Source organism: Mesoplodon mirus (assembly GCF_964341445.2).
Source record: "Mesoplodon mirus genome assembly, chromosome: 1".
Classification (NCBI taxonomy): domain Eukaryota; kingdom Metazoa; phylum Chordata; class Mammalia; order Artiodactyla; family Ziphiidae; genus Mesoplodon; species Mesoplodon mirus.
The window spans coordinates 57706957-57728206 of NC_138976.1; the positions used below are offsets into that span (position 1 = coordinate 57706957).

General features: G+C 36.9%; 1 protein-coding gene across 3 annotated transcripts in view; it reads left to right on the forward strand.

Moving 5' to 3' along the window:
- The window catches only part of MLLT3 (MLLT3 super elongation complex subunit), a 259804-nt gene that overhangs the window by 128321 nt on the left and 110233 nt on the right, over nucleotides 1–21250 (forward strand). For all 3 annotated transcript variants that reach the window (XM_082612398.1, XM_082612400.1, XM_082612399.1), the window contains exon 3: nucleotides 14756–14838. In XM_082612398.1, coding sequence (XP_082468524.1) covers nucleotides 14756–14838 — 83 coding nt within the window. The remainder of the gene's footprint in view (nucleotides 1–14755; nucleotides 14839–21250) is intronic.

The window sequence follows — 21250 nt, forward strand, 5'->3', positions numbered from 1 at the left end:
AATATCTATTGATTGAATGCCAGTAATTAGCTCCCTGACCTCTGGGTAAATTGCTTAAGTTGTCATATTCCATCTGTAAAAAGGACTTGCACTACTTATTTCCTTATGTTATGGATTTATTTGACATCAGTGATCTTTCAGGGACTTGGTGAAAGGTGTTAAATAAATCATACCTTTATTGTTATCTCTGAGGAGGAAATTATTTGAAATTTGCTGTTTTTAAATATCTTACTGCTCTTTGTCATAAGTAGGAAAGCAAATGACTTATTTACAGTGTATGATATGCTTATTTGGGTGGGAGTATGTAGGAGAACAAATGCATTTATTTATAAATAAATCATCATTATAAAATATTAAAAACTTCTTCCTGTGATATTTCAAGTTCTGTTGTTTAGTTTCGACCCTCCCTGAGCCCAAACTGCAGTCAGATGGATTTAGAGTTTATCTACCAGCATTTCTTCATGAAAATAGAATAACAAGGAAAAGAAATTGATAGAGTAAGGAAAGCTTATTTGATTTCTTGCTATTCTTTCTGGTTGATTGTATTTAGTCCATGGGTATCATAGGGGTATGTGTATATTAATTCATATGACTTACATAGTTTATTAGGTGATATCAGTGACACGTCCACAAATGTGGCTATTTGGAAGAGAAACTAAGTTAGATAGTGGGTTTTCAAAATAGGATATGACAGTACATGAAGAGAATGATTTTTAAAAAACACAGATGTACCTGTTGTCCCATGATAAATTTCAATAAACTAGGCTTTTCTCCAGGTGGGATTACAATAGCTCCAAAATATTCACTAGCATGATAAGCAGATTTTCTTTTTCCTATTGTTTTAGCACTGTTTTATACTTCCCAGATTTTCTTATAGCTTGTATTTCCATTCTATAGGTGGTGTGTGTACATAGAGAGAAATATGTTCATCCATTTAGTTAAATCTCCTGTTAAAATTGGTTGGGACTAGTGGTGGGACAATAAAGTCAACAAACAAAAAAATACCCTGGAAACATAAATTCCTGGCTTATTCTTTATAAATTTTCTTTTCTTTTTATATAAATGAATTGGGTTATAATAGAGTTCTACAAAAATTAATTGAAAGGCTCTTAGCAAAATTCATATTTCTATTAATATTTGATACTTAATAAATCTAGAATAAATTTTTAAAGTATGATATGACAGTAGGATCTTAAAGTGAATTTTCCACTTAAGGTCCAATAGTTTCATAATAGAAGTGGTTCCCTCTAAAGGTTATTTTGGGACTTAGTTCACCTTCATTCAGTTTTATAACGTATCTTTTGGAATTGACTCTGAAAATTATTACAGTCACACTTTCAGAGGAGTAATTTTTCTTCTGATTTACACTGAATGAGCGAACATTAGCTAGCTCTTCAAGTTCGGGTCTTAATTATTCTCTTGTTTGACCTTTGCCTGTAACATTTGGTTTGAGTTGTGTTCTTCTCTTTGACTTTAAGATTCAGCCACTGGCAGGAGCCTTATTTAATCTTTCTATTGAGCTGTTTCATCTCCTTGAATAGGACATAAACCTATTCATCAACCTATCTTTCATATGGGCATGCTGTTCTGGAATACTATTAAGATTGAGTGCATTATGGCAGGGTGCATTCTATTTAAAAAGCAATGTAATATGTTTCAGTGTGATTAAGAACAAGGGTTTTACAAGTGCAGTATATAGTAAAATCAGAACACTCAAGGGTTTTTTACATAATGTGCTATGCCTAATGTGCAAACAGTTGGTTTAATTTTTTACTTTAGCTTTTTAAAAGCATGGTGTTTCTCACAAATGCTGCCAGTATGTTCTGATGTTTCATTCCTTAATACTTGAGCTGATACGGTACTATCACTAAATTATATCAATTTCCCGAGGAATCAAATTTCTAGTTTGATTTATACAGGTAAAACAGGGTCTCACTCAGTAGATTTAATCTGACTTCATAATCAGAATGGAAACAAGAAAATGAAAATCTAATTTATAGAATTTTTTTTTTGTGTGTGGGCAGCCTCTGTTAAAGAAATTCAGTATTTATTTATTTACTGGCCTAATAAAAATTAAATTCTCTTCTAAAAAGCACTTACCGTGAAACATTTTTAAAAATTCAAGTGTGATTCTGAATCTTTGTTTTGTTTCTGTTATTTTGTTTTGTCCCAATTTCCTGACTGTGTTATAGCAGATGTGGTATTTTAGCTGATAGTTGTTTTATGCTTAAATGAAGATCCTAAAAAACAAAATGCATTTGCCTTCAAGTTAGAAGTGGCACGTATGACTTGTCTTTGGAATAACAGAATTGTAGATCTAGAAGCTGCCTCTGGGGTGAGTGGTGAAAGGGACTCTCCAAAGGTCAGATGGCAAATTTGTGGTAGAAATGGAGCCAGGACCACGTCTCTTGATTCCTTGCTAATTTATCTGTTACTACCCCACAGGACTCAAATTCAGATTGCATTTCTATTTTCTGTTGGTTTGTTTTATTGCAGTATTTCAGTTACTGCTTTATAATACATAACCTTGGAAACTTTATTTACAGCTTTTTCATAATATGCGCTAGTTTGGGCTTCATGAGTTTGAAGGTGGGCTGACTTTGTGAACCACCGGCTAGTACTTTTAGTGGTGGGTTGAGCCAAAAGAATTCTAAAGTGAAGAATATTTTACTTTTTCATATATCCCTGTCAAGAATCCCTAAGGCCAAAAATAAAACCAGATAGAAGAATGCTTAATTAAACTGAGGGTAAGTATGTAAATTTAAATCTGTTCTTTGGACAGATTTGGGGGAAAGTTCAAAAGAAGTTCTCTAATGTTTATGGTTTGTGTTTGACTACTGTTAGATTAGTAGATGATTTCTAGTTTCCAGAAAGTGTTCTCAAGCTTTATAGGGATTATCTCATTTATGCCTTTAGCGTGGTGGATGACCTCTTAAAGCTTAATGAATGGTATGATATAGGTAATAGCATTAGCTCCATTTTATAACCGAGAGAATAGGATGTATTATGCCAGTGTCCAAGGTGGGATTTGAACCAAGGGGTTCTCAAAACCCCTGGCTCTCGACCTCTAAGCTCTTCTGCTTCCACATTACACATAATTTCCTGTCAGAAAATGACGCCTACCACTAAACTGAAGTTTTCAAGGGGCTTTGCTTTAAGTTAGCAAACATTTTTACACTTCCCACGGTAAACCTGAGAATTCCATGTACTTGAGAATTCTCACACTTATATTTGGGATACAGTAGTAATTTCTGGGATCATCTTAACTTGCAGCCTCTTTTTCCTCCTCTTTCTTCATATTCAGTCTTAATTTCTGCACTTCCCCTTTTCCTTGGCTTATTTGGAGCAATAGTCAGTGTGCCTTGGGCATTATTTGGATACCTTCATTTCTATTCTTAAAAGAGTAAGTGATTCTCTGTTATTCCCAAATAAGATTAAAGCTGCTAGCTAGCCCTTGGCTCCTAAATTCTTTACCAATGTCCTGTTTCTTTACCTTCCTCCTAGAAAACTTGTTTCCTTGGTATTGTATCTCGAGATTGAAAAGAACCACGAAGAAGTACCTACTTCAGTTACCCATTCAGTGGAATGTTTCTCTCATACTCCTGCTTGGACTATAATCTTTTCCTAGAATCATTACTACTCATTAAAAATTTCTTCCTCCTTTTGACAATATCATACCTGCTTTCTTTTTTTTCTTTTGGCTGCACCTCGCAGGATCTTAGTTACCCGACCAGGGATCAAACCTGGGCCACAGCAGTGAAAGAGCAGAGTCCTAACCACTGGACCGCCAGGGAACTCCCCAGACCTGCTTTCTTTAACCACACAACAATGAAACCCAATGACTGACTCCCTCTTTGCTTCTCCCTGGTTTGTTCCCTAAGCTTTTCAGTTTGTGAGTTCCCACCTATAATATTGACTATTAATGGTTTTTGTGTTTGTTCTGATTTCTCTTTCTTTTATATTTGTACTATTTCCCCCTATTAAATAATTCCTGGAATTCAGAGGCCATGAGAGGTACCATGCAATTAGCACTGCATTTGATAATCGGAGGGTATTTTGTAACATTTGACCCCATAAGAAGAGTAGCAGCTGGTTTTCCCCTCTTGCTCCCTGTCTCTGTTTAGCTCAAAGACATACCAGAGGGCTTCCCTGGTGGCGCAGTGGTTGAGAGTCCGCCTGCCGATGCAGGGGACACGGGTTTGTGCCCCGGTCCGGGAAGATCCCACATGCCGCGGAGCGGCTGGGCCCACGAGCCATGGCCGCTGAGCCTGCGCATCCAGAGCCTGTGCTCTGCAGCGGGAGGGGCCACAACAGTGAGAGGCCCGCATACCGCAAAAAACAAACAAACAAACAAAAAGACATACCAGAACTGCAAATCTCAGTGAGAAATCAGTGTAGCTCACTTTTATAGTCAGGACAGACAGAAAACAGTAGATCACTTCTGTGTTCAGCAGGTGCAAGCAAAAAATCATACTCTGTGAAAGTAGATTTACTTTAATGATATAGTTAAATTTTTATAATGTACTTTTGAGCAGTAGTGTCAGACTTTATTTTAGCAGTGGCTTACTTTTTTTTTCACATAATCTGAAGGGACCCTAATCCTGTATCTGAAACTCAGGATTGGTCCTTAGGCTATTTACATTTTCATTGTTTGGGGCAAGCACCCTATTGCTTTTGTAAAAGCAATACACACTGCTGGGGTGTAGGGTTTTCTGGAACACAGTCTGAAAACCCTTGCTTTAGGAGAGTGGAGAGACAGAATTTTCCTTGGTTTATTTGGGAAGATTGAAAGATTGTCAGACTGAACAGGAACCACATTCTTGTATGCACTATGTCTAAACAGTTGCCATCATATCAGTATCACCCTCATTCTGTCTTCATTTGGAATATCTAATGGAGCTTAAATCAATTAGGATACTTAGGATAGGCTACCTCTGTGCCAAAATGCCAAACAGAAAAAACGAAGTAGAGTCCACACGATGTTGAAAAGGAATCTTATTTTTAGCTCTTTCTCTAAAGTTAGAACAGTTTTGATCCCTTCCCTGGAAGCATTTTTTCCCCCCTACTGAAAAGGGAATAAAGCAAAAATTGAGAAGGGAAAAATTGGATCATTGACCTTTTTTTGCATGATTATCTTTTGATGTTTCTGTGAAGTTAGTTTGAGGTGATCTTTTAGGCTACTGTATTTTTTTTCAAATTCAATAGAAAATGAGTCTTAACTTTAATTGATTATATTTACTTATTTTATAACACATTGCCACTTCTGTCACCCTAATGCAGTTGATAGCTCTCTTGTGTGTAACACCAATTCGTAATCCTCTGCATTGAATACTTAAAGGGCGAGTATTAAAAATTGCATGCTATGCAAGAAGAGGTGGGTGTACCACATTTAAAAGTGGCTCTTACACATTGTGCACTTATTAAAAGAAGACAATTAAGCTGAAAAATATCCCTTTAATATAAAGTGTTTGAGGAAATCGTAACCTCTGTATTCTAATATTTTGAGCGTTATCACTTTTGTATTCTTCCTTTCCTCCTTGACCCATGTAGTTTTTTCCCTTGCAACACTGTTTCCCTCCCCTTGAGTAGGTAGCTTTACAATTGTGATCTTTCTTTTTCTCAAATTGCACTTAAAATCCACTTCTTTTGGGGGGTTGACGTTCCTTAGTCCAGATGCTTCCTTCTGTACTGTGTTTAGGAACTCTATTTCAAGGGACATACTTAAAAAAAAAATCTCTTACTTAAGATTAGGTTATACAATTCCCAAGAATTATATCTACCTAAAAAACCTTCATGATGAAGAATCATAACGAAGATTTTGTAAGTAGATGCAAAGTGTTTTCTTGGGAGTTTGTAGCATTGGGAGAATTTAAGATTTGAGAAATGAGATTGTGAGGTCATAAGAGCCAAACCTATGTGAGTGTTAAATGGTGAATTCAGGATGGGAGAAAATGTTCGGGAAGGAGGAAGTAGCCTTCACCTCAGCTAGAGAGGAAAATCCGGGTAAGGGGCTAAGCAGCCCTGGAGGCAGGTATAAAGGCAGGCTTTCTTTCGGTTGTTTACACATCTGTCTCTGTAAGCAACATAAATAGCACTTTTTTCCTGCCTGGCCAACACATACCCTGCTCCTTTTTTATTTTGAGGTCTCAGCTTAAATGTCACCTTCTCAGGGAGGGTGTATTCATCTAAAAAGTAAAGAGGAACTCTCCCATTTCCCTCATGTCAGCCTGCTGTATTTTCATTGTAGCACTTAATAGTTTCTCGATATTTTCTTGTATGCGTATTCTTTCTTCTCTCCTCCTCACCCTCCCTGCCTCCTAACAGTGGACATAAGGTTAATAAGTGCAGGGGCCATGTCAGCTGTGTTTATCGCTCTATCTCATGTCCCTAGAATAGAACCTGCACTTAGAGGACAGTGTCTTTGGCTAGACTGTCATCTGCTTGAGAGCAAGATTCCACCTTATCTTTGTAGCCCTATGATTATATAGTGCCTGTTGAATTGAATTAATTAGGGTAATATTATTGAGAAGATAGGATCATTTTATAAATGAAGACATTATATTCCCTTTTTTCCTCTAAACAAAAAGCAGTATCAGTCTTAGTGATAGCAGGGCCAACTGTAAAACCTGGGATAAAACTGGGTAAAACTTTGATGCCAGAGGACTATCCCAAGGGTTGTTGACTTCTGCTATTCCGGAAATCATGAGGGGATTATTTTAGGAAGTGAGATTCTTCAATGGCTCTTTATATATTTGATTAAGTAATGAAAAGCAGTATTAGTTTCAGATGTACAACATAGTGATTCAGAACTTTTATAGATTATACTCCATTTAAAGTTATTACAAAATATTGGCTATATTCCCTGTGCTATACAATATCTCCTTATAGCTTCTATGCATACATTTATTTTATACATAGCAGTTTGTACCTCTTAATCCCATACCCTTATCAAGCCCCTTCCCCCTTTTCTCTCCCCACTGGTAACCACAGGTTTGTTCTCTGTATCTGTGAGTCTGTTTCTGTTTTGTTATATTCATTCGTTTTCTATTTTAGATTCCACATATAGGTGATAACATACAGTATTTGTCTTTCTCTGTCTGACTTATTTCAGCAAGCATAATACCCTCCAGGTCCATCCATGTTGCTGCAAATAGCAAAGTTTCATTCTTTTTTATGGCTGAGTAGTATTCCAGTATATATATATGCCACATCTTCTTTATCCATTCATCTGTTGATGGACACTCAGGCTGCTTCCATATCTTGGCTATTGTAAATAATGCTGTTGTGAACATTGGTGTGCATGTATCTTTTCCAATTAGTGGTTTTGTTTTCTTTGGATATATACCTAGGGTTGGAATTGCTGGATCATATGGTAGTTCTATTTTTAGTTTTTGAAGGAACCTGCATACTGTTTTCCACAGTGGCTGCACCAGTTTACATTCCCACCAACAGTTCTGATGACCAATTTTTTTGATGTAGTAGTACACACTGAAATGAAGATGCTCCTGCCAAATATTGGAAGGATCTTAGTTATTTCCCCAGAAGACCATTTTCCATGTAGCTAACGTTGCTTTTCCAGATGGACCTAATGAAATATGGTATTCTGAAAAATATTTTGCCCAAGGTTTAACTGTAAAAGTGGTGGTCTCGGGCTTCCCTGATGGCGCAGTGGTTGAGAGTCCGCCTGATGATGCAGGGGACATGGGTTCGTGCCCCGGTCCGGGAAGATCCCACATGCCGCGGAGCGGATGGGCCCGTGAGCCATGGCCACTGAGCCTGCGCGTCCGGAGCCTGTGCTCCGCAACGGGAGAGGCCACAACAGTGAGAGGCCCGCGTACCGCAAAAAAAAAAAAAAAAAAAAAAGTGGTGGTCTCCTTAAGATAGAAATATTAAGATTTTTCAATTTAATAATTTTCAATAAAAAAATTAGGTCTGTCTCTAAGTTGAACTTTCTCTGAAGATACAAGTTTACTCTTTCTTATCAGATTAGCCCGGTATGTATTTCCACTAGGCCAATCATTTGAAGCAATGCTGTATACTGAGTTACACTGAGGGAACTTGGGACAGGTTGGTGGTAGTGCTATGAATTTTAGTGAAAGATGTAAGCTTGAAGACTTATATTTAATATTTCCTGACAGTTTGTAATGTTATATAGTTTTGGGCACTTGCTGTATTTTGTTGACTTATTTGTATGTGTTCCTTGAAGAAATGATTATGAAGGTGGTCTTATTTTAATATCATGGTTATATTTTCTCCAGATGAAATGTATTGACTTAACCTCAGCTAGATGAGCTAGTGACGCAACTCCTTCTAAAACTGAAAACGTGCATACATGTAAAAAAAAAAAATCCTCTCTTTTTCCCCACTGCCTGGAGAGAGAGCCATGGATATTCTGAGTCTATATATAAAGATTCCAAATTACTAACCAATGAAGTCATTTTTATGTATCATCATTAAGATTTCTAACATAGCCAATTTGGAGTCTTGAACTCTTATTCCAAATCTAGGAGTTTAGTGTAACATTCAAAATTAATGATTCCTCTTTTATATGTTATACATTTTTACCCTCCCTGAGTTTCGATGTGAGTTTCTGAGTGTGTATGGTACGAGTTCTCTATAGAAGTATAAACTTTATCCATATTATCTGTTTTTTTATTCATCATTTTCAGTGTTTCTTCTTATACTGACTGTTCCACTATGCTGTTACTTTCCTAATGCCTTTTGCTCATACTTTCTGTTTGCCACCCAGGCATTTCTTGTCAGCTGCCAGGCTTGCTCCATCTCTTCCTTTGAGGTCATACTAAAATTACGTTTCATTGATTCTACTCAATTTCATAAAGGGTGGGCTGTGTTCAGAGATGAAAAGAGTCCTGAGATACAACCTTAGCCCTTGGAAAGCACAGATTTAATCTAGGGTGAGGATGGGGCTTGATAGTAGCATATATATTAGGATTTGCTAATCGGATCAGTGAGAAAAAAGGTTGAACCCAGAAGAGGGACAGTGCCATTTTTGTTTTGGAGTATTGACAGAAGGCTCTCCCGAGGAGGTCTGTTTGAGTTGGTCCTTAAATGGTGAATCCTGAGGAGGTAGACATGTGTTTTACATCTGCCTAGTTAGCTAACTATATCTAGTTTGTTTCTTTGTAACTTTATGAAAGTTATTTAGACAGTTATTTTGTGTGGCCACAGTTCTTTATTGCATAGGAAACAATTAGATTTTCACAATTGAATTTGAATTTTTAAAAAAGTCAACAAGGTGAAAACAACTCAACAATACAATTCAAAAATTGCGCGATGTTATCTTTAATCCTTTTTCAGGGAAATGAGGAAGTGACACAAAGGGGGAAAGCATTTTTTGTTATTTGGAAATACCTGTTTTGAAATGGGCTGAATAGAAGCAATGGCAGAATCTCTGTGTGTGTGTGTGATGTGTGTGTGTGTGTGTGTGGTGTGTGTGCGTGCATGTGTGAGCTTATAAAAACAAAAATAAAATCCAACTGTTGATTTTTGTTCTTTTCAAGATGTCAGGAGTGTAAAGGCTGGGCCATGTTCGGTGGCAGGGTGATGCCCAGACTGCTAGATGTTAGTCTTTGGACTTCCAGACGCACAGAACAGGGGCAGCAAGACGGCCATGTAGTACCCTGCTTCACTCTTCTTAGGGGCTCTGATTTGGTGGAACTGAAGCAGGAAGAGAAGGAGTCCAAAATGCTGAAGCTAGAAGGGACATTGGGCGCAGAGCCATGGTAATAACCAGTCTGTATATATAGAGAGTTTCATGTGGGAGGGCTCTGCACTGTAAATAAAGTAAAAGCAATAATTATCAATGGGCAACTGGGCCATGTCCTTATCAAAAGTATTCAGATGTGTGTAAAGTCTAGTGTCTAAGCAAATAGACTGGAGAGAGGCTCTGGAGAGGAATCTGCCAGCTATTTTCCTAAGGATTTGGGAAAAAACTGTTGCCTAATGATATTTTCTAAAGCTTATTACATGATGGTCTTGTGGATCTGGAGGAGTTTGTTCTTTTCTTTCTTTTTCTTGTTTTTTGTTTTTGGTGCTAAAAATTAGATATTTTAATAAATTAAGTTTACTTATTGTATATATAACATTATATAAGCACAAATTCGTTTATTCATGTAAGGAGCATTTATTTCTTTGTATCAAGCATAGCTATTTTTCAAGCCTTTTTCTCCTAGAGGATTAATATTAAAAATCTCAGGTAATAAGTAAGGATTTGACGTATTCCAGGCTAACCAAATCATGGCTTTTTTTCCTTTTCATGTGTTTTTCTTCTTTTTGTACATTTTCCACTCAACTTAAAAATTAAATAGATTAATGGTCAATGTATATAGTTAACATCATTCTAAATACTATGTATATGGGTTTATATTGTGCCTATTATTTTGAAAAGCTATTTTAGCGGGGGAAAAAAAGCCCAACTACTCATTATTTATGAAAACTTTGGTCTGTTCCTCTCAGGCCTAAATTCTGGGTGTTGTTTGTGGGTAGATATGCATGGAGTTTTGAAAATGTCTTCTAGTTAGAGCCTTGGAGTACATGAGTAGTAATGTGCAGAAGGAGAGGAAAAGGGAAATGTTATTTATGGCTCTATAGTGTTAGTTTCAAAATGATGTTGGAGATCTTCTGGCCCAATTTGTTAATTCAATTTCTTAAAATTTGGCACTATAGAATTAGAACCAGTCCCACATTAGATACTCAGCTTTCAAGAGACTACTTCTCTGTGGCAACACTTTCTATCACCTCTACCAATTTTTAAAAGATTATTTTGCTTGTAGGGAGTTTGGAGAAGAATTTGACTGGCTAATGTCAAATCATTGCTGCTTGTAGAAAGCAACTTCTTTAGCAATGGTAGATCAGTGAAGAGTGGCATGAATCCTTTTTTTTTAAATTGAAGTATAGTTGATTCACAGTGTTGTGCTAATTTCTGTTGTACAGCAAAGTGATTCAGTTATACATATACATACATTGTTTTTTATATTCTTTTCCATTATGGTTTATCACAGGATACTGAACATAGTTCCCTGTGCTATACAGTAGGACCTTGTTGTTTATCCATCCTATATATACTAGTTTGCATCTGCTAACCACAAACTCAAGAGTGGCATGAATCTTTAAGAAATCTTTAAGAAATTCAATTCGGTGCTCAGATAATAATGGTGGGGTTGCTGACCTCAAGTCGCTCAGTCTAGTGAGGAGTCTGAGAGGTGGTAACTTTATCAGGCTGCCTGATAAGTGCAACAAGAGAAGCTTGGAAGAGGAACAGAGAGACGTTCTGAGAGAGCCAACATCTCAGAATTTTGGCTGGATTTTGACAGGAATAAGAGTTCCCAGTGATTTCTACTGAATTAATGTGCATAGTTTAAAGAATGAATATGAATCCTCCCATTTTATTGTCACCTAAAAAAATGTGATGGCTTCCTATAGATGGGTATCCCTTCAGTAACTTATGACATTTGGCCTTTTATTACATAGATCTTAATAGATCCTTAAGGTTAGAAACTCATGTTAATGATTCTGATTATAAAACAGTCGAATAAATAAACTACTTCTCCTAATTTGACCTTTTTTCAGATTAGAACTGTAAGTTTGTATTTGCATTGCTACTGCTTTTCTGTCGTGTTTATTGTGAATAAAATGTTTCTATTGTTTGCTTCTAATTGAGAACTCAGGGTGCTCAACAGACGTTGTTATTTATGAAAATACTGCATTTAAAAATAATTGAGGTATGAGTTGGTAAACAGTTTCTTATAAAACTAGACTTCTTTGGAATAGTAATACATAACAGATCATTTCCTTTAAAGGGTGGGGAAAAAATTTAAGACCTTCAACTATAAGATGTGCTCACTAACAGCTGTTTTCTATAATAGGAGCATTTTGCATGCAGAATAGAGAAAATGAACTGTACAAAAGGGTGTATAGAGGAACAGCTACAACTTCTCTGGCATGTACAGCAGCCCACAGAATAAACTTCCTTCGAATGGCATTGGCATGATTAATCCCAAGCAACCTGGACACTGAAACTGCTGTTCTGAAAAGGGGCTCTGCAGCCTGGAAATGTCATGGATGTAATGCTATCTTTCTAGCTAGGGTGGGGTGCTCATGCATTTAGTGGCACTCTGCTCAGTGTTCAGGGTATTTGAATATTCATGATAGGTTGGCAGGTGGTCAATGGATGCAGGGATGAAGCCACTCTGAGTCCTTTTGCTTTTTCATTTTTTATTAGAGAAACTTGTAAGGTCAGGTGAGGTGCCTCATTCATCATCATTTACTTCTTCTGATGTCAGTTTGGGGAAATTTTCCTAAGGTGGGCTACAGGAGACTGCCAAGTGTTAAAATCCTGTCTTCAGTATACCTCTTTGTAATCATATTTGTATTCATAGAGTGTCTAACCAATTTTCAAGTACATCATCATCATCCTCTGCATTAAAAATGCCTCAGACTTGTATTTCCCCACATATATAATCTTCTTGAGTCTTGATAGCCATGCTTACAATGTGTAGATGGTGTTCTCTCTTTTAAAGGGAATGGGGGCTTCCCTGGTGGCACAGTGGTTAAGAATCCACCTGCCAGTGCAGGGTGCCCTGGTCCGGGAAGATCCCACATGCCACGGAGCAACTAAGCCCGTGTGCCACAACTACTGGAGCCTGTGAGCCACAACTGTTGAGCCCGTATGCCACGACTACTGAGGCCCGCACACCTAGAGCCCGTGCTCTGCAGCAAGAGAAGCCACCGCAATGAGAAGCCCGCGCACCGCAACGAAGAGTAGCCCCCGCTCGCCGCAACTGGAGAAAGCCCGCGTGCAGTCACAAAGACCCGACGCAGCCAAAACTTAAAAATAAATTAAAAAATAAAGGGAATAGAACTAGAGAGCTGTCTAGAGAATCCTTAGTCCAGGGCTGTGGAACTGAGTCTTCTAATCCAAATCCAGGGCTCTGTACTTGTTTTCTCCTTTCTATTTTCATCCGAAAGGTTTACATGACAATTGGGTATTTACAGGTTAGATTTCCTGCCTTACTTCTGTCACTTCTTGATGTGTTCCAGGACCTATCCTGTGTCTTTTACATACATCACCTTGTTTAGTTCTCACACTGTCCAGGCAAGGCACCTGAGGTTCAGAAAACTGGAGTAACATTTCCAGAGGTAGCCTGGCTAGTTCGAGGTGGATTCCGGATTGACACCCAGGTGTGCGTGAGCCCTTGACACTCCTTATGTTCCTGAGTAAATGTTTCTGTCCTTATGAATTGGGAGATTGGGATTGACATATATACACTACTGATACTATGTATAAAATAGATAACTAATGAGAACCTACTCTATAGCCCAGGGAACTCTGCTCAATGCTCTGTGGTGACCTAAATAGGAAGGAAATCCAAAAAAAGAGGGGATATATGTATACGTATAGCTGATTCACTTTGCTGTACAGCAGAAACTAACACAACATTGTAAAGCAATTATACTCCAATAAAAATTAATTAAAAAAAGTTTCTGTCCTTGGGGAGTGAAAGGGAATTAGAGATGAAGTTCCTGAATATATGATAATAAGGAAGTCTGTTAAGTGTCAAATCAGTGATTCAGACAGTTCTTTGGGAGGGTAAAAGGAGAAGAGAGAATAGTACTCTGTGGTCTGGAAAGGCTTTGTGAAGAAATTGAGATTTGAACTAGCAGAGGATACTAAGAGTAGCATCAAAGTGCGATGGAAGGAAAGAGGGCAGAGCATAGGTGGGAAATACTGGGCATGTTTTGGGGGAATTGATGCAATTGAATGAAGCATAGGAGGATTGGTGGGTGCCAAAAGGAGGAAGGGTTTAAAAGGCAGACTGGAGCCCTGCTGAAGTGGACTTGGGCTACCAGGTTATGTGCTATGTGGTATATGGCCTTGATGTTCAACATGTACATTTTTAATTCTTTGTGATACTTACTACCAGAATGCAGTCTTAACTAGAATAGCTCAGTTGGCTTGCAACTGATTTTGATTTAATGGAAATTTTAGTGGGGTGAAATCATATTTAGCTTCTTAGGGCATCTCTCTCATTTCCCAAGAGCTTGCCTAAATAGTCTTGTCTAAATAAGTCTTTCTTCATAAGAATACAAAAGCCTTATTGTTTCTTATGTATTCTTATGGTGTGAATAGATTTGAAGTGTTTGTATGTATTGCAGTATTTCAGTAAGTATTCCTTTGGGGGGTAATGGGGGATAATGAGTCTTAATGAACACCAATAACATTGGGAGACACTGGGTTTGGGATTTTTCTAAGGAAGGAGGGTGGTCCTGCCACCTTTTGGTACGGAAATTAGGATATCTCAGAGAACTGAGGGGTTTAGGGTAGAGTGATGTCCATCAAAGACTAGACATAGATAATATGTTTGCTAGGTAACTTATAGTTGTTTTCAAGCTTTCAGTCACAAGGTGCTGTCCTCAGTTTCCCTAAAGTGTTAGAGCAGGGTGATAACCACTAAAGTCCAGTCATTCATGACCATGGTTGACTGTGATGGACTATCCCCCATCAAGATTTGAATAAATAACTTATGTATTTGATTTACATAGGGATATTATTATTGTAGATTCTGAACAAGAAGTAAAGAACAAATCAGAGAGTTAGCTGGGGCTTGGCAAAGGGCTGTGAAAATTGAGAATGATGTAGGTGGTAGGATGGGATTTTTTTTTCTTGTTTTTAAAGGAAGAATGTCTTTTTGCCTATTAATCTCATCTCACTTTTTTTCTTTTTTTAATGTTGCAGTGTGCAAAGATCCACCTTACAAAGTAGAAGAATCTGGGTATGCTGGTTTCATTTTGCCAATTGAGGTTTATTTTAAAAACAAGGTATGTAATCTTTACTCATTAATCTTTCAGTAGAAGATCCTTCATTAACCAAATGATGTTTAAAATAGTTTTGATTCATAAGCACTTCTATCACTAGTTGATTTTAAAATAAAAGTTAAAATTTGTCTTCTAGGAATTTTGGCTGTTGTTGTCCTTAATTAAAGAGGAAGTGGCTAGAGAAAGATAATTTCAGTTCTGTGAAGTCAGATTATATGAAATTCATTAAATGTTTCTTTTAAGAGAAGAGTGATTACCTTTTGAAAAAGAAGATTAATATATGTTTGTACAATAGAAAAGAGAAATTACGGCTTTTCAGTGAAATGATCCTTTTCTCATTTTCATAATTCTAGAATTTGCGACTTACAAAGAATAATCTCTCCTTTATCTTTATCTGATACACACATGTGACACACATATATACAATTATATCAGCAAGTAGATATTATGGATTCTACTGGATTTTAAAAATTTCAGCAGTGCATATATGGCAAAACACGCAGACTATATTATATTGGACAAATTGCTCAACCTCTGTGGGGCTCACTATCCTCATTTATAAAATGGGGATAGGATATGTGTATCTACCTCATAAGGTGGCTAGGAGGATTAGATTAAATAAAGCTATGCAGGATTTTTAGAATAATGCTTCATATGTAAGTAAGCACTTAGTAAATGCTAGCTGTTACTTTTAATCACCCTGTTTCTTCCTTTTATTCCAAGGTAATCATAGTTCCTGAAACCTGCCCCAAAGTGAGATAATTCACATTTTTCTTTTTAAAGGAACTGAGCAATTAGAATGTTGTGTTATCCAAGCCAGTGCTCCGTAAAGTCTGGTCCTTGGACCAGAAGCATCAGCATCACCCAAGAGCTGGTTGGAAATGAGATTCTGAGGCTCTATCCCAGATCAGAATCTCTGGGATGGGGCTTAGGAGTCTGCATATTTACTGGCCTTCCAGGTGAAGAAACACCACAAAATATGAGAACTCCTGATAAGCCGCTCTTTAGTGACCAGTATCTTCCACTGGAACAGTGTCCCACTGACTTTTTCTTTTTCTTTTTTTCTTTTTAATTGAAGTATAGTTGATTTACAGTATTGTGTTCCACTGGCTTTTTCAATGTATAGAAGGCCCAGTCTTCAATTCAGTAAAAATCTCTTTGTGATTAAGAGATAATTAACTTTTAAATAAGCTATAATGAAACTATCCTCAAAAGTTGGAATGTGTAGAAAATAGGGATAAATTTTATTTTTCATATTTCTTGTTTTTTTCAAGCTGGTCTCCTCATGTGCCACATTCCTGCTCCATGGCCTTCCTACACACATGATATCCCTGTTAATTATTTTTTCTTTATATTTATATTTTGGGTACGTATTTGGTGGTAACCTATTTCTGTGTAGTTAAATAGCTGAGTGCTTACTTTGTCCGTGGCAGTTTGCTGAGCCCTTTACATATGTTGCTTTGTTTAGTAGGTTTATAAGAACTTTTGTGAGGTTATTATTCCTATTCTACAGGAAGGGAAACTGAGTCATGGAAAGATTACCTGGCTTGTCCAAGGCCACACAGTTGGAAAGTGTTAAAACCAGATTCTTGATCTAGATCTTTCTCTCCACTGGCAATTCTTTTGACTTTTGTGTCTTCGAAGCAGTAACTCTTTGCCAGAATAATGATTACCTTCCTCAGTAGTAACACCACTGAAATGTTCACGTGTTTTTCATCATATCAGAATTTGTTGAGATGCATTTATGTCTGTTCATATGATATGCTTTCATATTTGATGTATGGATTTGTTTTTTCTCATGTCAAGATTTCCCGTAAGAAATTAGTTTTTAGCTTTCTTTTTTTTATTAAAAAAATTGAGATATAACTTACACACCATAAAGTTCATCCTTTAAAAATGTACAGCTCTGTGGGTTTTAGTGTATTGTGCAACCATCACCACTATTTAGTTCTAGGACATTTTCATCACCCCATAAAGAAACCTTGTACCTATCAGCAATCACTCCTCATTCCTTACTCTCCCAGCCCCTGGGGTTAATCTATTCCCTTTCTCTATGTAATATCCTATTCTGGCCAATTCTTATCAATGAATTCATACAATATGTGGCCTTTTGTGTCTGGCTTCTTTCATTTAGTAGGTTTTCAAGGTTTATCCATGTTATAGGATGTACCATACTTATTCCTTTTTATAACTGAATGCTATTCCACTGTATAAATAACGCCACATTTTTGCTTATATTTGTATTCATAATTTGATGGACATTTGACTTGTTTCCATCTTTGCCCTATGAATAGTGCTGCTACGAACATTCATATACAAGTTTTTGTGTGGACATATGTTTTCAAGTCTCCTGGTTATATACCTAGATGGAGTTGCTGGGTCGTGTGGTAACTCTGTGTTTAATTTAACTTTTTAAAGAACTGCCAAACTGTTTTCCAAAATGACTGTACTATTTTACTTTCCTACCAGCAAGGTATGAAGGTACACTGAAGGCTTCAGTTTGGAAATAATGCTGCAATAAAGTATCTTCTCTCCTACTTTCTGTTTAACTTTTCTGGTCACTTTTACAAGCTCTCATTTCTTCAGAGAAATATATTTTCTGAACTGCTCAATTCCCTCCTTTACAGAAATAACTGGAATCTCCTCATCCACCAGATTTAAAAAGAAAGTAAATGAAGGATGAAGAGGCTGCAAGTAATGTGTGCACACGTGCGCACACACAAATACAGTCGTCTTGGTACTTTGGGTAGCAATTCTTATGACTGAAAGACATATTATTTATTCACTTTGTGCGGAATTTTTAGTTTCTTAAAATATGAAAGAAGAAAGATGCACCTGAGATGGAAAACAGTTATTCCTTTGGGGCCATTGTAAAATAGACATTCAGCTGACCACTGTGTAGTAGATACTCTGTTTAGTGTCCAGATTAGCTGATTTTTATTTTCTAGTTTTAGATTTGCTTTAAGATTTTATACATAATAATTATTGCTTTTTTCACAGGTGCACAATGAAACATATTTCAGTGTTTGTAATACGAAAAAGTAGTATACACCTAATTGTAGAGACGTGGATCAATTACTGGTGGGTTAATAATACACAAAATGCTATATAGCAATTAATGTAGCAAGATGGATAAGTCTCAAAAACAAAAATGATGATTATATATTATATGGTTATGATATCACTTATGTATGGTTTTATAAACCACTGAAGCCAAGAATAAATGAGGTGATGGAGACACACATATGTAGTACAAGAGCATGAATTGAAAGGACAGCACAGGAACTAAAGGGCATGGCTTACTGGGGAAGGAGGGATGGAGAAGCTCATCTTTACAAAATTTTATTTCTTTAAAGAAAAACGTAAACTACCATGGTGAAAGTGTTAACATCTCTTTAAACTCAGTGGAAAATATATGGGTGTAGTATTTTAAGTACTTTATGTTCTTAATTTTTAAATTAAAATTATTGCTCTGTCATCTCTTTTTAATTTTTCTTCTTAGGGTGTCTTAGAAACCAAATTTTTGCTATCTTCCATTCTGGATCTCCATCCTACTGAAATGATCCATGTGTGAAAATTTAATAGGTCTAGGCTGTTGCTCCAGAATGTTCATTTCATTTCTTCTGAGTGTATATCATTTTACTTATCCCTGGAGTTTACTCAACTCTGTCTCGTAGAAAGAACATCCATTATAATAATGGTTTATGAAAAAGTATTATTTCAAGTTTGCATAGGAGATGAGAGAAAGCAGCAAAAAGACCTCCATCTGATGTTGGAAGGGGCCTACTACTGCATATTCAGTGTATAATATCACCCTGCCCTTGGTCCCATCTCCATCCTTGTACTTTTCCTGCTTACAATAAGCTTGTCTTCAGTTTTGCTCACTTATTTGAGAGGTCAGAGTCAAGAGGGGTGGTGGAGTGTCAATGCTTCTTATGAGTTCGTGTTTGTTTATTCTCTTATTTTGTGTTTGTATTCAACAAAACAAGCCTATCCATGAGAATCATGTGTGTTTCAGAAACTAAACCAACAGGCCCACTGAAACATAATTGACTGTAGCACTTCAGGTTTGAAAGGATCCCATGCTTCTCTCTTTCATTCTGTCCTCAGAAAAGTACACGAGTGAATGTCAAGGACTGAAGCAGACTGAGAGGGATAATTTGATATTGCCAAAACCAGGTTTCCACCCTCTAGGAAATGTATCAGCTTTATACAGAGAATAAATACAGGCTTCCTTGTTTGAACTTTGAAGAAGAATCTTTCCTGTGGAGCATAAATTGACATTATATTGATGTCAGCCCTCTAAGAAAGATATTCAGTTGGCCAGACCACAAATTTATGGGTACTTTTTACTTTCTATAAAAAAAAAACTTCAAAAGAAAATCACACTCAGGATTCATACAAAGATTGTCACTTTCTGTGGTTCTTGGCCTTAGTTTTACTGAAAAGTAATTTTTTTTTGGTTTTAAACTGGTGTGAACTGTAAAGTGTTGTTACTACCTCACTCTTTTTCTGCTGGTAATTATTATATTCATCAATGTATTTTTCTCTTTAAAAAAGTATGCTGGAGTATACTCCTAGTAAAAGTGAATGGAATAAAACTTAGGAGTTACTCCTTTCACTTCATTTAATCAATGTTAACTATTTGGTATAGCCTTTCCAGATTTTCCCCCCATGCATTTGCATGGATAAAAAGTATGTCTATATAGAGATTGGCAAGGGCGTAATATATCATATTTTAATATTTTTTCTGTGACTTGCCTTTAATTCACTTAGCGATATGCCTTTCCAAGTCAGTTTTTAAAAATATCTGCATAGTATTCCATAGTAATGATATACTTACATGCAGATCATCCCTGTTTTTTTTGCTATTATAAACAATGCTACTATGAACATTTTATTTTACATCTATATCTGTCTATATATCTTTGCACACATATTTGAATATTTCTGTGGAAGAGATTCTTAGTAGTAGAATTACTGGGTTAAACATTGCATGCATTTAGTATGTTGATAGATATTGCCAGTGTGTTTTCCCAAAGGCTTTACCAATTTACACTCCCAACTGTAAGGTAGAAAATGGCCCTTCTTATTTTTTAAATTAATTCTAAGGTTGTATTGACTATTTTACAATTTGGAGGAAAGGCAGGTAAGTAATAAAAATGGTTGTGATCATTACATTAATAAAGGAATGCTGTAACAGGGACGTCTAATTCAGATGGGGTTGGGAGGGTTAGGAAGACTTTTCAGAGGAGTTCATGCTTCAGCTAGGTCTTGAATGATGAGTTTGCACTAACCAGGTAAAGGATGGAAGTATGCTGGGAGGGGAGGCATTTTAGACAATGGGGAATACGACATGTGAAAGGCAAAATGAATGAGATAATATGAAGCACTGGGGAGCAGCAAGTGCTTCAACATTGTGGAAGGACAAGGTAGAGTAAGAGAACAAAAGCAATGCAGGAAAGGTATTAAAAGACTATAATGGTTATTACCAGGAGGTGGGATTTCATCCTGTAGAAAATGAGCCGTTAAAGGCTTTTATATCAATGGGAAGATGTAATCTGATTTTTGTGTTAGAAAGATCACTCTCTTGTCATTGTGGTAGGTAGAAAGGGGTAAGTTTAAAAACAGGCGACCAGATGAAGAGTGATGGAGGTCTAAGCTAAGGCAGTAGTTATCGTGACTAGAGCAAAGGGCATAGATTTGAGAGTTCCTAAGGAGGAATACTAAACAGAACTCAGAGACCATTTGACTGTGATGAGTAAGGGAGAAGGAAGCGTTAGTGATGACTTTTGTGTATTTTACCCTTGGGAAGCAATTAAGATTTCTGTTTGTCATGATATAGAGTATAGGAGAAAGGACACATGAAGATAACTTCAGTTTAAGATAATGCATGAATTTGCTGTTGCTGTCGGTCACCCCAGTGGAGGTGTGGTTAGACTGGAACACAAGCATATGGCAGTCAAGTGGGAGCTGGGCTGGAGGTAGAGAGGGGAGTCACTGTCATAAAGGAGGAACTAACTCGCTGTGAATGGGCATTGTCTCCCTGGGGAATTTTGCAAAAAGGTAAATGCATTTAAGAGTCAATGAAGAAAGAAGGGAAGCCTGTGAAGAAAACTAAGGAGAAATGCCAGTAAGTGTGAGGAAAACCAGGAGAGAACGGCACCCTGATCAAGGAGAGAAGGAGCAAGTTTTGTGCCAGATTAGTAATAGGAGTGAGAGGTAGTGAGTACATGAGTGGAGACTGTGATCTGGGGAAGTTTGGATGAAGAGGTGAAAACCATGAATTTGTAGTAGGTAATGTCTGCATTCTGACAGTTTCAGGTACTAAGACTTTTTTTTTAACATCTTTATTGGAGTATAATTGCTTTACAATGGTGTGTTAGTTTCTGCTTTATAACAAAGTGAATCAGCT